Raw genomic sequence first — 20,944 nt, forward strand, 5'->3', positions numbered from 1 at the left:
AGCACAGCAGAAGTGTTATTTAATCGCTCATCCTCTACTTACTCTGTCCCAGTCTAAACAGCGCAGCTGAAAACTGCAGAAAACGAAAAGTGTCAACTTATTGCATCTTCTCTAGTGGGCAGTGTGAAAATGGTATATTTCTAAATTACTTTTTTAAAAACTAAAGTACGGTAATATAGAAATATAACATTTTCACACTGCACACTAGAAAAGATGCAATAAGTTGTCACTTTTTGTTTTCTGCAGTTGTCAGCAGCGATGCTTAGACTGGGACAGAGTAAGTAGAAGATGAGCAATTAAATAACACTTCTGCTGTGCTACTGGTGACATAGATAAAACTATATGACTAGCTAAAATAGGTAAATGAATAAATTAAACTTTTCATTTTATCATTTTACAGAAAACAAGTCTTTTGAGAAACTATTTCTGATAGGTTTCATGCAAAGCCTTAAAATGTCTGCTGTAGATTTGCTCACATACTGTATAAAATAAAATTCCATTCCTCTTAGACCGAGTTCAACTGTCATATTCTTCCATGTGAATACTACTCTAGTGGCAGGAGCTTTTTTTACTTTCTGACATGCTCTGTAACAGTGGCTGTTATGACAATATGAACAAGGTTTAGAAGTTCTGAAACATCATGCATTATACTGACATTTACAGTATATACTTTATTGCTTTGTAAAATTGCTTCTAATGAATTCTACGACATGCTTGATAACAACCAAGCACAATAGCATTTGTAACTATCCTCAGCTGGAAAGTCACATGCAGGAGGCCTGTGAGCCAATCTAAGGTCATAATACTGTGCTTAATACAGATATAAAATATGCATATTTAAATACTCACCAAAAGATACTCCTTCCTGATTTCTGCTGCTTCACCTTGAAAGACATATACTTTCTCATTATGTATCACATTCAGTGGCACAGGTGGGGAATCAGAGATTACTTCTACCTTGATGTCACCTACAGCTACTACCTGGTTGACCTCAACAGAAATCCTGAAATGATCCCTGTTACCACCTTCTCCACTGTGACGATAAATTACTAGTCCATCTGCTAAATCCTGTTGTGAAAACGATTCTATATGTTTTTCTTCCTTTAAAACTTCTCCCCACCTTGGTTTAGTTTTGATGTAATATTTTATGTCATCTTCTGTACGCAAGTCCAAGTTGGTTTCAATCTTAAGGTTTACGAGTGTCAGAGTTCCTTCTCCTCCTGACAGCACATTAAGTGCAGTAATGTTGGCAATGTGAATATATGGATCAGATGCCTGGACCTCTAAAACAGTGGTAAGATGATGTAGTCCATCAGATACTTGTAACTGTATTGAACCTTGGTCAGGACCGCTATGGACAAACAGAATTCTGTGCCTTCTGATATCATCCTGTGTAAATCTCATAACAACAAGTGATGGGTCATCCACAAATACTATTCTTCCAAATGACACCCCGTGTCTGACTAGAACTATTTGTGAGTCTGTTGTACCTGAATCTGTGTCTAAAAATGCAATATCATTGGTAGTCAACAACTTCTGTCCATCACGAATAACATTGAATACTTTATGTACTATTTGTTTAGGTGCATTGTCATTAACAGGCTGAATAGATACACGAAAAACATCTCTCACCACCTCCTCTTCTTTCTCCTCTCCTTCCCCACTAGTGTCTGAAGCACTACCCTCAAGCTGCCTAAAAACTACAAATGGTATGTCATCCTCAGTGGTCTCTGAACCATCATGCTCGTAAAAGAGAAGACCCTCAAGAATGTCATCATTAGTAAATTCTGCTATTCCTTCTTCTTGACCTGACTGGGGATTTCCCTTTCGAAGTAACATGCCATGTTGAGGTCCATCAATTACTTCATAAATAAAATTGGTGCTTCTGCTACTTTTTATAAAAAGGTGATCTTGGGTTATAAGTCCTGCTTCACCTTCTAATACATACAGTAGTTGATTAGTAAGTTGTGGAGCATCTGGATCTACACCAATTACAATCTTGTATGTAAAGACTGGGGAGTTCCTGCTGTTATGTAACACTTGGAAATGAAACTGGTCCTCCATCTCTATGGTATTTCGCACTGTAGCGGTAAAACTGACTCGCCTATTGTTCACATCTTCCTGGGTAAAACGGGATCCTTCCATTATCCTCCTTCCATCCAACAGCAGATTTCCTTTCCGTGGTGATTGAATAATAAAGTATATGAATGATGCTAGTTCTTGGTCATTCATGATTGTATCCACTTGCAAATGTTTGTCTGTAAAGTTCACTTCTCGCTTCTTTCCTAACTTTAAAGGCATCATCCTCCTCATCTGTAAACTTGACCTTTTTACTTTGACCTTAAATGTGTTATTACTCACTACTTGTGTACCTAACTTTAGTTGAATTTTCATGTCTTCACTTAACTCTTCTTCTTGAAGTTCTGAATCAGCACTGAGATACCTTACGCCAGATCTTTCCAGATCATCTTGTTTGAAGGTATCTGTTTCTTTCCAACCTTCTTCAGGCACTAGTCTCTGTACCATACCTAGCCTAGAGATATCAAGCAGTTGATAGGTAATTTCCATTCCCAATTCATCTGCATTGGTGACTACAGGTAGGTTGGATGGTGTGATTAACACAGATGCTCCCTGGTGTACAACAACTGCATTCTGAGTTATATTTATTAAAGGCACCACTATTAAAAAGTTGACCAGCTCTGGAGGAGTTCTTGAAGTTCCATCACTGGCCTGAATTGTGAGATGCGACTCATGTCCAGATTTATGTACAAATATCACTCGACTTGTTTCCAAATCCTTGCAGGAGAATTGATGAACAGATTCTCCAAGCTTCCCCTGTATTTCAAATTGTCCTTGCTCATAATTACCAGTAACATAAACTGTCAGCAAATCACAAGGTGTATCTGAGTCTGTAATCTTGATATCATCCATTGATAAAACTTTCCGTCCATAAGGCAAAATCCAAAATGTATTTCCTCTGGGAAAGTGAATAACAGGTGTAGAAATAGCAGGAGAAATATTTATTGTAAGATTGAAAAGCTGGGCCTTTCTTAGACACTCAGGGACATTTATTCCACTGGCTAATGACATCTCCAGCTTTAGTTGGTCTTTATATGACTCTGACCCATCATGGATGTATCGCACTCTGTGACTGCTGATATCCAGCATTGTAAATTTCTTTCTGGTGTCACCTCCTGGTATCCCAAGCTCCAGATGGCCATGTTGAGTGCTGCCAACTATACTAAAAACCAGCTGAGATTGGCGTAAACCAGCTTTGTCCAAGTCAATTGTTGGGTTAACATGTTTCCATTCAAGAACTGCAAATCCCCCCTTGGCTACAGTAATGGGCTTAGGGTTCAGAAGAAATGTTATTTTGGCTTTATTGGGCTCCAACTTGCAAATGTCAAAAAGACTTTCAAAAATTGTTGGAGCAGTTGTGGTGGAAATAATGGTGGTGATATAGTCTTCATATTCTGCATAGTCATCATATTCATGACAACCATTTATTATATCTTTACTTATCAAAGCATCCTGTATTTTTATATCTTTAGAGTTAATCCTTAAGTTCATAATACATCCAGAAAAAGATTTATACTCCATATCATCAATGAAAATATTACCAAGAGGACCTTCCCGCATCTTTGCTAAAGTGACGTCATCCACACCACCAAGATAAAGATCACCAGGGAAATTCCACTTTTGACGGATACTATTAAGAGAGACCTGAGTAGAAGATTTATCCACAGTCAGCTGTATATTGGAACTGTCCACAGAAATGTGAATAGTATGGATCTGGCCATCACTAATGTACACCAAGTTTTGAAATTTTATAGCTGACATTCCAGTGTCAAACACACCCTGGAGGTGACCACCAGCTATTTCAATATATAAGTAAGATTTTTGTGGTCCTGCTTGGTAAATCAAAGGTGCACGTCCTGGTCTAGAAGTCTCCAAAGTTATTTCTATGGATCCATGTGGTTTCATGTCCCAAGTTGGAAACTTTAGAAATGAGCGTGGTCCTAGGAACCCAAAGGATCCAGTTTTACTAGTCTGAAATTCTGAGTGACACAAATCCCATTGTCCATAAAATTCTACTTGAGGAAAAGAACCAGAAAGCAAATCCATTTTATCAAATTTCGCTTCCATTATACAGCCATGAAATGTAGGAATATTTTCCAAATGATCTGGAGTGTTATTCCCACCAATTCCACCAAGCAAAATACTGTCATATGTGAAAAGCTTCTGTTTGGTCCATGAGAGATCCAAAATATTAGTGAAGTTGTCCAGTGATAAAGACATCTGAGACTCCGCAACCTGCAAATCTATTCTGTGGATCTCACTATTTTTTAGCATAATCCATTTTGGCAAGGTCAGAATGGTTTCTTCTGTGCCTCTTTTCAAACGAGTCTGAAAAATAATAATAAAAAAACATTTCAGTTAAGTGTATATCACTTTCAATCGATTAACAAATACTTTTCTGTGAATAATATAGCATGACGTTTCAAATTAATTACTCCTGTGTATACAATATATGCACACAAATATTTTAGGGTCCATAAAAAAAGTCTCAAAAATTGCTAAAAAATTATTGAAAGACTTTTCTTATTTATTTCTATTGTAAAGCTACTTTGGTGTTCATAAATTCAGTCTTTTGAGCATTTTCTTTCACTTCAAATTTTGAAAAATGCCTGGTGGGAGAAAATTAAATGCATTTCCTACTTTAGAAAAAACACTTCTAAATCTCTCCAAAACCACTTCAAGAAACAAAAATGTCCTCTAAGGGTATGTACACATGATGTATTTAAGATGCTGGCAGACCTGCTGAGGTTTCCTTGGTGAAGCCACTTTAGTTTTACAGATGGCAGTTCTTTCTGATACTTTCCACTGTAAACAATGGGCGCCTAAGGCTACTTTCACACTAGCGTTAACTGCATTCCGTCACAATGCGTCGTTTTGCCGAAAAAACGCATCCTGCAAAAGTGTTTGCAGGATGCGTTTTTTCACCATTGATTAACATTAAGCGACGCATTGTGACAGATTGCCACACGTCGCACCCGTCGTGCGACAGATGCGTCGTGCAGTGGCGGACTGTCGGGAGCAAAAAACGTTGCTTGCAACGTTTTTTGCTCCGTCGTAAACGTCTTTTCCGACCGCGCATGCGTGGCCGGAACTCCGCCCCCACCTCCCCGCACCTCACAATGGGGCAGCGGATGCGCTGGAAAAATGCATCCGCTGCCCCCGTTGTGCGGCGGAGACAACGCTAGCGTCGGGAACGTCGGCCCGACGCACAGCGACGGGCCGAGCCCGACGCTAGTGTGAAAGTAGCCTTACAAGCTACTCGAAAAATGACATGCTACTTTCTCGTATCTGCCTCACGGTTTGCAAATCCTGAAGCGGTTAACAGAAGTAACAAAAGACTGAACATGTGTACAGCAATATAGATTTTTTCATTATTTTTTCATTATTATTATTTTATCATTATTTCATTATGTTTCATTTTTGCGGCGCTTTTTCAGCCAGATTCCATGTGGAATCCAACTGATAAAGACATTGTGTGAACATACCCTTAAAACTCCACAAAAGTGTTGTGTTTCATGAACTTGTTTTTACAGGAAAACTAGTTGTTTTTACTGCCTCAAAAAAAAAAAAAAGATGTGTGCACATAGTCTAATGTGGGCCTCTTGGGAACACATGAATGCAAGCAAAAGTGTCTGGAACAAATAATCAAATAATGTCTTTAATAAGGGTTTCTAAGCTTGGAGGAATGAAATCTATGGCTGCTATGAGCCGCAGCTCCACTTTTTGTGAACTAGTTTTTATACTCATGAATAAAGCTATTTAAACAAAAAAGTTTTGACAGGAGCCACCAATCACATTTTTGTTTTAAAAGGGAAATCAAAATTCTATACTTTATTGTGTTTTGTAGTGAATGATTTTAATTCACTGATACAGTGTTAAAAAAAAAAAACTCGAGGGAATCATCTGGTAAACTCATGTGACCAGATGTGCAAGTGGGACTATCTATTTACATGGCATTGAACTAGATGCGAATGACATGCCTAAAACAATGTGTCAATGCCGGGGTTAGAAGAAAGGTTTTGGAACCTATGAAAAATGCCACTCATTATTTTCCCTTTGCCAATTATGTACATGTACATTTTACACATTTTCCATGGGCCTAGAGTGATATTATCTCTGCCATACTTCTGTTGGGTTGAAGTGGTTATGGTATCTCTGGTGGTTCTAGAGTGGTGATGTAAGGAATAACACTGTCACTTGCTCATAATGCAGGTTAACAATCAATATATGGATGTCTTTAAGGCTGGGTTCACATTGCATTTTTTCCTATGTTTAGTGGCTCCGTCAGACTTCTATCCTACAGGTGGAGTCACTGTGTGTTCTGCATCATTTTTGACCATATACACTTATTAGAGACATAGCCTATTACGTCTTGCTGCCTGCCTCAACTAGGTGTAAACGGCCGAAAATGATGCACGACAGAGCACACGTGACGCCACATGCATCATTATAGTCAATATACGCTCAAGTCCCTTTTTGCGTTTGTGTTTGGTGAAAGCCCCAACGAGGCCACTGAATGTAGGAAAACATGCTATATAAACCCAACCTAATAGTTTTGGTGAATTTTCGGGGATTGTTGAATATAAAAGAAAGAGTAGGGAATGTTCTAAAATAATGTAATAAGCACTACTTACTCATTCAATCCCCCACAACTAGGGTGTGATGACGTGATGTCATCATTGACATCCCATCTGTCAGCCACTGTGGCTGTTGTTCACTGAACTCACTAATCATGAGCCATACTGTATCAATGATGAGGTCTGTGATTGGCTGCAGCGCTGGTGAAGACCACCATAGCAGAGGTGCTGGAGTAGTGGGGAATTCAAGGGCTACATAATGCTTATTTCATTTTTTAGATACCTGTAATTATAGATGGTTCATAGTGTAGAATAGTGACCTTGGGTAGAAAGCTATAAAGTTATATGGTATAGAAGTTGGTCTAGAATTCCTTATAGGGATCTCTGTACAGAAATTCTGATAGCTCCAAATTACCTTCCCTTAATTCACCCCAGATAAATAATACAATTCAGTTTGCCTGCACCCTCCTATAGGGGAGCGCTCTGTGTAGGGATTTATACAAAGTTCTCTATGCGGAATTTTATTATTTACCTATTTTTTTTATCTTTATAAAAGACGGCTTCTAGATTCCAGGAAACCCTGCTATAAAATGCTTTACCCTCCAGCAAAATGAAAGGCGAATTCTGCCTGTTTTCAGTAGACAACAATTTTAATTTCTGAGACCTTATTATTAGTATGAGACCCGCTGTTGTGTTTAGCTCCCCTTGTAGGAAACTTACGGGAAGAAATGTGTGTACACATGTATATGGACAGATGGGGGCAGCTGAGGACAGTTTCTGTAGCCCACATTTGGTCTTAATTAAGATTCTAGGAACAAACTGATTTATAGCGGAAGTTTGTGTATCTCAGTGAGTAAGCACATCTTCAGGAATATGAGCGTTTCAGACGTTGTGAATGTGTGTATTTGCCGCATACGGTTCCCATAAGAAGCAGTGTGTTTTGTTAGGATTTTCCCTCTGGTAATATCCTTTTTTGTCGTGCCTGTGTTTTTGTTGGTTCAGAGATAAATGTTCTTTTTTGGGATGTGTTTATAGCCGCTTCATGTTTCTATATACAGATGCAGCGGAGCTCTGTATTATGGTAATATAGTAAGATGACCCAAGAAGTATGTAAAATGCACATATAACACATGATATTATGACTCATTATGCTCCGCTACATCTGTACCTGTTAATATCACAGGGACCATTTGCCATCTGTTCTTTTGTTTATTTTCAGTAGATCTTAAAAGTATATTTAGTGAGTTCAGTGTTTTCTGTCTCTCTAAAGCTGGCAGAAGTCGGGCAACAGAAGGATGGGGCATGTTGGATTTAGACATGCCCAACTGTTAATTTCCAAGGGAAATCAAGTTATTCCCTGAAGCATTAAAATGCAGTAATGCTCAGCTTTTATTGCTGTATTTCATGTGTTGTCTCGGTAGCTGTTTTGCCAGGATAATGCTATTGAGTATTGAACTTGTGCCATTGTGAATGCAGGCGCGGATTTAACGCCTTTCCTTCTGCAATCTAGACTGGTTCATTACAGGGGAAATTTTCTATACAAAAAATATATGTAATGTGTAAATAACCTCAAAAGTCTCTTATGACCCCCTTGGGAAGCATATAAGTACCGTATATCATATGTATAACAAAATATAAAAAATAAAATACAAAAAAAGTTAAATGTTGACAAATGTAGGACTGTCACCTTGATGTGGCGGGATGGCTTTTACTTTTTTTTAATCAAAATTGTATAAACTAAGTACCCTGTTATTTTCATGCACTATTACTATTTTTTTACTGCAAGGTATTTGCTCAATTTGTTTTTATCTTAGGTTTTGTTTGTTTAGTGGCCAGTGTGAACATGCGCCTAAATAATTCATGCATACTAACTTAGATTAGAGTATTAATGAAGACTTAATGAGGGTGGGAATGGTATTCTGCAGATATTAATTTATCAATTTTCCCAGGAAGATAAGCAGAATACAAGCATTTACTACAACAGATCGTCTTTAAAATGGCTCAGAAGAGGAATAAAGTCTTAGTATCAAATATGATTCCCCATGGATTCAATTGAGCAGAAACGTCTTAGGTGAAAGAAGCTGAGCAGGTCTCCGCACAGTGCACACACTCACCCTGATTGTCCCATTGACCAGCTCTACTAGTAAGTATTGGGATTCTCCAGATGCAAGGAATAGCAGACCCGAATTCTGAAATGACACAAATGTCATATGCAGGCTGATGTCTGTAACTCCCTGGGGGTCAGGGTCTTCCGAATTCTCCTGTCCTGTAAGAGTAACGGGTAAATATGCTTAGTCATCACTGGATTAAAAGTCAAGCAGTTATAGTATCACAAAATAGATCAGTAAATGCATAACAGAATCTTTACAGAAATGTTCCCAATAAATAAAACATATATAGGTTACTTATTGTATAGTGAATAGTTATGCAATTTCCCAATATACTTTCTGTGCCAATTTCCTTACAGTTTTAAAGGGTATCTGACAGCTGATTCATGCTGTCCATACCACGGTCAGCCGGAATGAGAGTCTGGATCCCTCGTTTCAGGCAGGTATGTTTTAATGTAAAATGCTGCAGCGTTTCAGAGAAATCATTCACTTTAGAAGCCGGCCGGGGACCAAACCTCTTGAGTGGCTAGTCCAAGAGGCAGGTTCCCGGCAGCTTCTCTACGACCAGCTCCACTTAAGTGACAGGTCCTCATTATTCAGCCCTGCATTTGTGCTAATCCCATGACCAGAGACAGATTTTTAACCACCCAATGTAAGCAACTCATTGACTGCAATCAGACATCTTGAAAACTAGTTAGAAAAATGGTCTGCTAAATATGCATTGAATGCTGACGATACAGAGTTACGATAACTTTATAAATCCAAAGTATAATATCATTGTTTGTAAAGATAAAAGTAGCCAGCGCACCAAAGATAGGCAATTGGGGCTCAAAACTGCACCCACCTGTCCTGGCGTGCCTTGCAAATCCAAAGAAAAAATGGCTCAATAAATGTTAAATTAACATCTCTTCATTGCTTTATTCCAAAATATTTAAAATAGGTATGGCAAATCCATAAAAAAATTCATACCAGCAAATCCATAAAAAAAATTCAAATCACCAACGCATTTGAAAAAGAGGAATACTATTCCATTAAAATACCTTTGGTTATTATTACTGTCAGGTGTGTTTAAAAATAATAAAGAATAAAGCATTGAATACATTTTAATATACAAAATAATTGTGCAAGGCTTATGGAAAACTAGACTATAAACAGAACTCCCTATCAGTGACAGGCGTAATAAATCTATTAAAATCCTGATTTATTAGTGTTCCATGTAATTATTATAGCTTTCAATTTATAAGTAATCTCACATTTGTATAATGGAGTTTAAAAAGTGCTCTATGCAAGAGTTGTCTTGATTTTGTAGAGTAACACAGTGTTCTGCAGATGGTGCACTCCAATATCCTGTACTTTCACAGTGCTTTTATCTACTATATAATAATAAAAAGACTGAGTAAATTGAGAATGTCCTTTTAGACAAGACAGATGATACGACAACAATTCTACTACATATATGCCCATTTCGTAGTGTGCCACTGATCACATCAGTCCATCTAGAATGACGGGCATAGTTTGCATTATTCCAGCACTGTGTCTAGAAGTGCTGCACATTCACAATAAAAGGGGTAGTCTATGTTTCATTCCAAGTCCAGTCTATGTATGTCTGTTGTTGGAATTCTTTGGTAAGAAATAGCTTTTGGGGTCAGCTCACCTGCTCCTCGAACTAATTTATTTTTTTTCTAAATCCACCGGACTGTTGCAGAGATATGGGCTTTTATTTAGTGCTGATTTTATGGTCTTTGCCAATGGGAAAGACCATAAAAATTAGCAACAAATAAAAAAGCCCATTTGGAACTACCGTATATTGTTTATTTTTAAATACATAAAAACAATTACTCAGGGAAGTAACTTTAATACATAAGAGCAAAAACTGCCCACTATTGACCTGGTGGCAGGTCCTCTCTAAAGTTGACAATACTGCTGATTTGTTCAGCCAACAGCTATATCTCCCGACTTCCCCATGAATAAACATACTCAGATCGGGGTAGTAGGAAGAAAGTAGAACATTTGCCTATTCTACCAACTTTGATGCTACGGGTATGACCAGCTTTAGTATTAGTGGGGGAGGTATGTAAGCGTATTCTAGATATTTTCCAATGGTAAAAAATGAATTGGGCATGGTAAATCCAAAATGTCTGATCTCTGTTGCACCAACAGTAGATATGGTTGGACAGTCAGTCTTCCTAAATAAAATTTTTGGCAGAACCCATTGAAGTTGGTATTTGCTACAATCTATAAACTAAGGCATATGACAGCTGTAGGCCTTTACCCTGCGGGGTAAATTGGTTTGCCTATCTCCAAGTTACGAAGCAACTCCTGAAACCATTTAGAAATTGGTACATTGCGCACTCTTTCTGCTTACCTCCATTTCCCTCAATGTGCAATGTCACCAAAATAACCACATATAATTACAGCTTCACAAAAGAACAGGTCAAGAACAAGAAGAGCCTGCTCATCCTGTGTAGTGGGAAATATTCCACCGGTCTGCTTGGCAATAGGTTGTTCTATCTAAGCACAACTGAAAATGGAAACATAAGTATAGCCGAGGAGGAATAGTGAGCACATTGTGTTCCAGCTGTAGGTAGTTTTTGCATTTAAAGATAGATGTAAAATCCAGTTTCTAATTGTATTTTGTCAAGTGTGTATTACAATTCTACCGTTAGTCAACCATCATGGCATTCTTGTATAATTTTATTAGCAATCAGAAAAACCTCTTCCTAATTTAGAGTAGGAGATTATATGCTCACTTGGTCACATAGCGAATTGCTGCCAGATCAATGTGCTGTATCACAATATGTACCGCAAGACTTAATGCTGTAATACGATAGCTGCAGACTATCAGTCCCCGAAAGTGTCACGCAATGATGGAAGAGTGACACATTAAAATTATTTTACATAAATCAGTGCCCCAAAAATGTTTCTCCTCATTAGAGTGCTCACAGCCTCATATACCCCTGAGTGCACCACCAAGAAAAAACATGTTGGCGGGGGATGTAGTTGTCTGAAAGTGTTTTAATCTATGAGTCACAGTAAATTACTTTCACGCCTCATATTAATATTACTCCTTGACACTGAAATTGCAACACCAAGAAAGAAAAGTTGTGTAATTATGAAAATCACAGGATCAATAGAGATGTTAATGATATGCAAATAATACAAAATGAAAGCAAAATGTTCAAAACATATCAAATTATTATTCAGTATTGAGTATGAATGCTATGCACAGAAATACACAGTTACATGCCTTGAAGGGAACCTTTCAGCAGGATTGTGCACAATAACCTACACGCAGTGTCAGGTCCGCACCGTTATACTGATTACAATGATACCTTGGTTGATGAATTCCGTCTTGAGGTTGTTGTTTAATCTTTATTTTCAGTTTTGAGTTAATGATATTCTCTTGCCCCATGGCAGACCTGGAGGGGGGTCTTCATGTAGTGCTCTGATTAGGTATTCATAATGAAGACTGCTGATAGGCCACTGATCCCTCAGTGACCTGCCCCTAGTTTACATAATGAATATTATATATATATTGAAAAAAAAAAACCTTCTGAAGGCAGGCACCGACAGCAGCACCTGTGCTGCAGTATGATCACATCTATAATGTGTATTTACTTATTTTATTTGATGGTATCCATAAATAAATTAAAAAAAAAATCAGTTTGAAAATGGCGCTGGCCCCTCCTGCACAGTGGCAGCTATTGGAAATCTGATAGCTGCAACTGTGCAGACGCCTCCTCCAAGATGGTGCCAGCGGCGGCTGCACAGTAGGATCTATAGGATTGCCGATAGATGCTACTGAGCAGGTGAGGCCGGTGCTATCTTAGTGGAGACAATTTTTTTTCTCTAGCAAAACGGCGCTGCCTGCGCAGTTGCCGCTATCAGTTCACCGATAGCTGCTACTGCGCAGGCAGCGCCATTTTCAAACTGATCTTTTTTAATGAATTTATGGATAATATCAAAGAAAATAATTAAATACACATTATTGATACGATCATGCTGCAGCACAGGTGCCACATGAAACAAAAACCACCGGCCGCCCGGAAGAACAAGAATATTATTAACTGAAAACTGAAAATAAAGATTAAGAAACAACCACAAGACGGCTTTCATCAACCAAGGTCTCATTTTAATCAGTATAACGGCGCTGACCTGACACTGTTTGTAGGTTACTCAGCACAATCCTGCTGACAGGTTCCCTTTAATGAGGTTATTAATGATTGAGGAATGTTCTGCTACTCTGAATGCACTAGAGCACGCTAATCACCAAAATCCACTGCTGACAGCTCTTTTTGCAATTGACAACCAATGATGTCCCATAAGTGCTCAATGAAAGACAAGTCCGGGCCATGATAGCAAATTTAGGCAATCAAAGCTGTTCACAGTAGCACAAGCAACATGTGCCCTGCCTTTGCCGTGTTGAAAAACATCTCCTGAGACACTTAGGAAAAAGACTGTTCCAGTGGTTTCATGACAAGTCGTTGCAACGCTGAACTGTTGTGTACCCAGAATAAAGACTAGAGGGGTCCGGCTACCAAACATTATGCCACCCCACACCATAATCCTGAGTGTAGCACTGGTGTGACGTTCCCTTGTCAAAGCCTCTCCTTGGCATTGCCCACATGGTTTCCAGATGGAGATCAGATGCTGGATGGAGTAACAGAGTACTATCCTCTTCAGAGACGAGTCCTGCTTTTGTCTTAGGCACAGTGATAGCTGTAAATTAGTCTGGAGGCCAGGAGGACAATGTCAAACCGATCCTAGTGTCACATAGGAACATCAGACTGATCCTATTCCCGGGATTATGGTGTGGGGAGGTATAATGTGCGGGTAGCTGGTCCACTCTAGTTTACTGGAAACTTGGATTTACATTGATTTGGTTCTGGACCCAGTTGTATGGCCATTTCTTCAAAGTATAGCATGAGCCGCTTCTCAACACCACTATGAGCAGCCAACGTCTCTGGACTTTTCTCCATTCCGTCATTGTCGGCAGTTGCAAATGGAGCTTGATGGATCTTGAAGATTTGCATGCGTAATTGTGCGAAGGCATGTATTTTTGTGTGTGGTTCTTACTCAATACTTAATATACTGAGATGTCTTTAACTTATTTCTTTTTACATTTTTCATCATTTTTATGTCATTAACATGTCTAGCCATCCTGTGATTTCCAGAATCCCATGACTTTTCTGTTGCAATTTCAATGAGGATTATATTGAAATAGAAGTTACATTTTACTGACCTGTACATTAGAGCTTGGTTCTTAATTTAGCAAAATCTATACTTTTTTTTACATTTGATTTAATTTAAAAATAAAAATGAAATACGTAAAAGAATACTTGTAAAAGCTATATTTTAGACTTCTATTCATAATTCCAGTGCAGTGTTAACCCCATCACTATCTACAAAGCTATTCTGTATATTCTAACATGAAGTAACTATTAATTACATTTTTGTAACCATTTATCATAATTTAGAAGCTGAATGGCAGAGAAGATTAGATCCTGGTATTTATTGAAGGGGGCGTAATGTACAATTGTAAATAAGCGCACGCCGTTCTGCTTATTGAAAGCTGTTAATATGCTTGTGCTATTGAGAGCGTGTTGAGTTTGTGACTCATTTGCTGCAAAACACAAGGCCTTTCAGTTCTGTAGGAAAATGTTATTTCAGCTTTTCCAGCATTTATGCTGTGGGATCACTGAGAAATGACTGATAGAAGAAGAAGGGAAGAAAACAGACTTTGTTGGACACACAGAAATCCAATAACCTATAAGGGAAAGGAGTCGGTGCTGTGATTAGTGAATGGGTGGTGTGTACTGATCCCTTGTGATTGGCTGAAGATGCTGTACAATGAGGCAGTGTGACTAACCAGGAAAGGGGCTGGTTTCATGGCGGAACATGAGTTCTGTACAGCATGAGTGGAAGTGCGGCTCTGCAGGGCGGGCTGCTCACTCTTACTATATTTGGAGGTATAATGGCCAGTGTGTTGATGCCAATGTGGATGATTCAGTGTTCGGGAGACTCACAGACAGCAGGAAAACCACATCAAGATGACAGACCTGCAGGGTTATATGCAGTTACAAAGTCTTTTCCTGGGACGTGCAGTGTGTGGCGGCATTAACACATTCAATGCATGGCAGTGGCAGAGTCTACAGTAAAAACGCAGCCAGTACAGTTTGGCTTAGATTTCTCTCGCCAGAGATCTAGCATTTTGCTCCAAGTCAAACTTCTGTCAAAAAGAAAAGAAGATGAAAGTGACTACATTTCACACTGGTCATGATGACTCGGAGCTCTTAAAGGGTTTGTCCACTATTAGGGCAACCTCTTCTTAAACTAAATGTTCGGCGCCGATAAAATAATAAAGCCTATACTCCCCTCCCATGCCGACTCTGTTCCAGCGGTGTCACCCTCTCGCAGTCCAGGGCCTTTGATGCAGTGGAATGACACGTGATGCCCGGCGCCCAATCAGAGCTGACGTCACTCTCTCCGCCTTTGGACAAACTGAACATGAAGAGGAAGTCCACGATGAGCTGCAGCCCGGACTTCCTCTTCATGTTCAGTTTGTCCAAAGGCGGGGACAGTGACGTCAGCGCTGACTGGGGCGACATCACAGCCCCGGGAGGAGCGAGTGCCGACACTTATTGGGACCGAGCATTTAGTTTAACAAGAGATTGTCCTAGTAGTGGACAAACCCTAAAAAAACTCCGAGTCATCATGACCAGTGTGAAAGGTAGTCACTTTCATAAAATAATAAAGCCTATACTCACCTCCCGTGTTGGCGCCGTTCCCACAGTGTTGGCTCTCGCTCTTCCTGGCGCTGTGATGCGGTGTTGTGACACGTGATGCTGTCGCCCCAATCAGCGCTGACGTCTCTGTCCCCACCTTCGGACAAACTGAACATGAAGAGGAAGTCCGGGCAGCAGGTCATCGCGGACTTCCTCTTCATGTTCATTTTGCCCGAAAGGCAGAGACAGTGACACCAGCGCTGATTGGGCGCCGGGCATCACATGTTATTCCACTGCATCAAAGGCCCTGGACTGCGAGAGGGCGACATTGCTGGAACATAGCCAGCACGGGAGGTGAGTATAGGCTTTATTATTTTATCAGGGCAGAACATTTAATTTAAAAAGGAGTTGTCCTAGTAGTGGATAACCCCTTTAAAGAAAATAAGCTACTCCATCTGAAAGCAGCATGAGGTAGGGACAGAGCCCCTGATTCTGGCAATGTATCACTTTGCTTACTGGGTGCAGCAGTCTTGATAAAATCCATTTTTTCTCTTCTGCAGATGTAGCAGTGCTCAGAAAACTGATTTGTGTGTAATCCCGCCCACACCGCTTTTTGTCAACTTTCCATGAAGAGAAAGGTGCCAGTCAGTAGCATAGCTACTGGGGGGGCAGAGGGGACCATCGCCCCGGGCCCGATGCTCATAAGGGGCCCACCCGGAGCTACTCTACTGTAACTGTATTGGCATACACAGCGCGCTGATATAGTTACATTCTGTGGCAGAGCAGGAATCGATCTCCCTGCTCTGCTGCCTGGCCGCTATGGGCCTCTGAGCAGGTGGGGGGTGGTGCCAGCAGTGTGCCCCCGCCTGTCATCGTAGTGAACTATACTTTTTGGCTCCCTCTTGTGGTCACTAGCGGTATGGCTCTTGGATTTTCTTTCCCCAGGTTGGTAGTCACCTGGTTCGTTAGACCCTGGGTGTTCCTATTTAAACTTCCTGGATTCTTAGTCCATTGCCTGGCATCAATGTAATCAGTCCTTGTCTGGTTGCTCCTGTCTACTGGTCCTGATTTTTGCAAGATAAGCTAAGTCCTGCTTTCTTATTTTTGTTCATTTGCATTGTTCTGTTTTTTGTCCAGCTTGTTCATAATGTGATTCCTGATTTTGCTGGAAGCTCTAAGGGGGCTGATATTCTCCCCCCACATCGTTAGTCGGTGCGGGGGTTCTTGGATATTCAGCGTGGATATTTTTGTAGGGTTTTTCGCTGACCGCATAAGTCCGCTTTCTATATTTCTGCTATTATATAGTGGGCCTCTCTTTGCTGAATCTAGTTCATACTTACGTTTGTCCTTTCTTCTTACCTCACCGTTATTATTTGTTGGGGGCGTGTCTTTACTTTGGGGTACCTTTCTCTTGAGGCAAGTGAGGTCTGATTTTCTCTGAAAGGGTTAGTTAGTTCTCCGGCTGGCGCGAGACGTCTAGAACCAACGTAGGTACGTTCCCCGGCTGCTATTAGTTGTGGGCTAGGATCAGATATGCGGTCAGCTCAGTTACCACCTCCCTATGAGCTGGTTTTTTATGTTTGCAGACTTTGCTAAAAACCCTGAGATCCTCTACCATTGGGATCATAACAGTCAGCTGTATCGGCATCAGCCGATGCAGCTGACCGCATTGATGAGGGAAGGTGCGCTACGCTCCTTCTCCCATCATCCCTCTGTCAGCGTCTGACGTCACCGACACTGACAGGGGGCGCGATGATGTCAGCACCCGTGGTCAGGAGGTGAGCGGGAGCAGGGAGCTGCGCAGGAACCAGGAAGAAGAGAGGTGAGCATTTCTTTACTGTTTTTCTTTATGGGGGCTGCCTTATATTACAGGGTCTGATTGTGTGTGTGGGGGTGCTGCCTTATACTACAGAGTCTGCCTGGGGGGTGGTGCTGCCTTATACTACAGAGTCTGCCTGTGAGGGGGTGCTGCCTTATACTACAGGGTTGGCCTGTGGGGGGTGCTGTCTTATACTGCAGAGTCAGCCTGTGGGGGTGCTGCCTTATACTACAGAGTCTGCCTATGGGGTGCTGCCTTATACTAGAGTCTGCCTATGGGTAGAGCTGCATTATACTACAGAGTTTGACTATGGGGTGCTGTCTTATACTACAGTCTGCCTATGGGGTGCTGCCTTATACTACAGTCTGCCTATGGGGTGCTGTCTTATACTACAGGGTCTGACTATGGGGTGCTGTCTTATACTAGAGTCTGCCTATGGGGTGCTGCCTTATACTACAGGGTCTGCCTATGGGGTGCTGCCTTATACTACAGGGTCTGCCTGTGGGGTGCTGTCTTATACTACAGAGTCTGCCTATGGGGTGCTATCTTATACTACAGAGTCTGCCTATGGGGTGCTTTCTTATACTACAGGGTCTGCTTATGGGGTGCTGTCTTATACTACAGAGTTTGCCTATGGGATGCTATCTTATACTACAGAGTCTGCCTATGGGGTGCTGTCTTATACTACAGGGTCTGCCTATGGGGTGCTGTCTTATTCTACAAAATCTGCCTATGGGGTACTGCCTTATACTACAGTGTCTGCCAATGGGATGCTGTCTTATACTACAAAATCTGCCTATGGGGTACTGCCTTATACTACAGGGTCTATCTATGGGGTGCTGCCTTATACTATAGAATCTGCCTGTGGGGGTCTGCCTTATACTACAGAGTCTGCCTATGGGGGCTGCCTTATGCTATTGAGTCTGCCTATGGGGGTGCATTATACAATATAAAGTAGGCCTATGGGGAGTGCATTATACTATATGGAGTCCTATGGGTGGTGCATTATACTATATTGAGGACTATCTGGTGCATTATACTATATGGAGGCTATCTAGGGGGTCATCATACAGTGTGGAGATTACAGTGAGGGTTCATCTTACAGTATTGGAGCCGTCTAACAGTTTGGGGGCTCCTAAGGGGCCTGTATACTGTGTGTGTGGTACTATACAGTGAGGGGGCATTATACTGTGTATAAGAGAGCATTATACTGTGTATAGGGAAGCTGTACAGGGGGAGACTCAGGACATTATTCAATGTTAAGTGGGCACTTATTGTTATAGGGGAACTCAGGTTACTGTGACTATCAAAGGGGCACACAGGACAATATTACTTTCTAGGGGGCAAAATATGGGCACTGTTTTCTAGGGCACCTGCACCTGGCATTACTATATTATAGAGGGTTGCTTTAGAATTTAGAAGGCACAGATAACCATACAGCAGGTGCAGTAATAGGGACACATACGGCAGCAGCAGCAGCTCAGTATTGGGGTATCAGCAGAATGAGGAGTTTGTGCAGGTTGGGAATAGATGGTGATGGGGCTGGAATATGAGAAGTGAAATGTGTCTTTGTTGTATTCTCTGCAGACGAGTCATTGCTGGAAGAAGTTGTCGTGTCGGTCTGGGCCAGATGGAAAAGACTTGAAAAGTGAACGACTCCATCAGAAAGAACGTCAGCGGTAAGTCACTATCTGTAACTGTGCTGTGATCACTTATATGTTCTGTAGGGCTGGTATCTACCACTGACCATATGGCGGTAATATCCATGTTGGTCTTTATATAGAGATTATTTTCAGTAACATCGCTGTCATCTGCTAAGGTTCTCCTCCAGTATTAGGGTGCGTCATCCAGCTGTAATCAAGGTTACCTGGTTAGGGGCCCACTCAGAAGCTTCGCCCCCCCTGAACCAAAACCCTAGCTACGCCTCTGGTGCCAATCAATTGTGTGGGCAGAGCTACACAGAGTACTTGACTAGGAGGCATGAGGGAGCTAGTCAAGTAATAATAATCTCCTGCTGAAATAACACTGATTTTATTGTACCTACAGCAAACAGCCTAGTAAGTGACACATCCCTAAGTTCAGCCCCTCTGCCCCTTCATCATGCTGCTCTCACATTCCATAGCAGTAACCTGCAGAGAGATTCCTTTTAAAAGGTCTGAATGAGATTGCATCGACATGATGGATTTCTGCAGGCGTTACTCAGAGAATTTCTGTGACAGTCCCATGTGTCTGCCTTGGTTGAAGAATTAAAAGGAGGTCAGGGTATGCCATAAGCAACAGTCCACATAACTATTTTTACTTTGGTGGTGCTGTCACTGGAAAGATATCAAGCGGTAGTGGGTTGTAATCATATGAAGTACATGCAGCATGTCATTACATTTAAAGGGAAGCTGTCACCCCCCCAGGCATTTTTAACTAAAAGAGCCATCTTGTGCAGCACTAATGCTGCATTCTGTCAAGGTGGCTCTTTTAGTTGGGGTCCCTTTCAACGCTGCAATATCCGTTTTTATAATTTGACCATCATACCTGTAGTTTGTCCGGGGGGCATGTCTTTTCCCCCCGGACACAAACGCCTCCCAGCCATCCCTCAATACTCCACGCGCCGAGGGCTGCCTTCACTTCCTTCATTAATGTCCCCGGCGCCTGCGCTGTAAGTTCCCATCGTGTGAAGGGAGTCGAAGGGCAGCGCAAACTGCGCATGCCCGAAAAAAAAACTTACAGCGCAGGCGCCGAAGACCTTAATGAAGGAAGTGGAGGCGGCGCACGGAGGCCCTGAGTGATGGCTGGGAGGCATTTGTGTCAGGGGGGAAAAGACATGCCCCCCGGACAAACTACAGGTATGAGGGACAAATTATAAAAACGGATATTGCAGCGTTGAAAGGGACCCCAACTAAAAGAGCCACCTTGACAGAATGCAGCATTAGTGCTGCACAAAGTGTCTCTTTTAGTTAAAAACACCTGGGGGGGGGGTGACAGGTTCCCTTTAACTATTCTCTTCAGCACCCTAATGCCAGGTTCGGCCTGAAATTGTTTTTTGTCGGCTCATATTCATCAATATTCTTCTTTTCCATCCCCTCATATTCTGTGCTAAGAATCCTTAAGCTGCTCCGTAAATATGACTTATGTTTTTCTGTGCCAAAAAACTGACGCCATAGTTGAATTAAGTCCTATTAGAGTGAGCTCGGTAACCCAGTAGTTGCTGGCTCACATGAAATATTCTCTTGTAAAGCTTCCCCTCTCTAATCCTAGCTCAGTGATGCATGGCCATAACGTTGATACTCTGCAGGTCTCCCTAAGGAATGAAAAGATGGAAAAAAGTGCTCCATATAAATAGTGAAGCCGTGAGATCACCATTAATGACTAGCATCAGGAAGCATTCACAGAGAGCACTGCATGTGCATGTGTAAGGACAAGAAACTGCGTAAAAGTCTATACTGCAAAATCGTTAGAACGTTATAACTATAGAAGCAATATTATTATTATTTATTATGGCGCCATTTATTCTATGGTGCTTTACATGTGAGGAGGGGTATACATAATAAAAACAAGTACAATAATCTTGAACAATACAAGTCGCAACTGGTACAGGAGGAGAGCGGACCCTGCCCGCGAGGGCTCACAATCTACAAGATAGTG

General features: G+C 41.2%; 1 protein-coding gene and 1 long non-coding RNA gene across 3 annotated transcripts in view; one reads left to right on the forward strand and one right to left on the reverse strand.

Annotated features, from left to right (window-relative positions):
• The window catches only part of LOC143775675 (uncharacterized), a 112,311-nt gene extending 110,401 nt beyond the window's left edge, over window positions 1-1,910 (forward strand). For both annotated transcript variants that reach the window (XR_013215686.1, XR_013215685.1), the window contains exon 3: window positions 1,668-1,910. This is a non-coding gene — a long non-coding RNA (uncharacterized LOC143775675). The remainder of the gene's footprint in view (window positions 1-1,667) is intronic.
• CSPG4 (chondroitin sulfate proteoglycan 4) overlaps window positions 1-20,944 on the reverse strand; it is a 177,450-nt gene that overhangs the window by 88,230 nt on the left and 68,276 nt on the right. Inside the window, exons 2-3 of the mRNA XM_077264081.1 lie at window positions 8,771-8,922; window positions 850-4,407 (exon numbers count right to left, since the gene is read on the reverse strand). Coding sequence (XP_077120196.1) covers window positions 850-4,407; window positions 8,771-8,922 — 3,710 coding nt within the window. The remainder of the gene's footprint in view (window positions 1-849; window positions 4,408-8,770; window positions 8,923-20,944) is intronic.

The sequence above is a fragment of the Ranitomeya variabilis genome, chromosome 5, assembly GCF_051348905.1.
Source record: "Ranitomeya variabilis isolate aRanVar5 chromosome 5, aRanVar5.hap1, whole genome shotgun sequence".
Taxonomy (NCBI): domain Eukaryota; kingdom Metazoa; phylum Chordata; class Amphibia; order Anura; family Dendrobatidae; genus Ranitomeya; species Ranitomeya variabilis.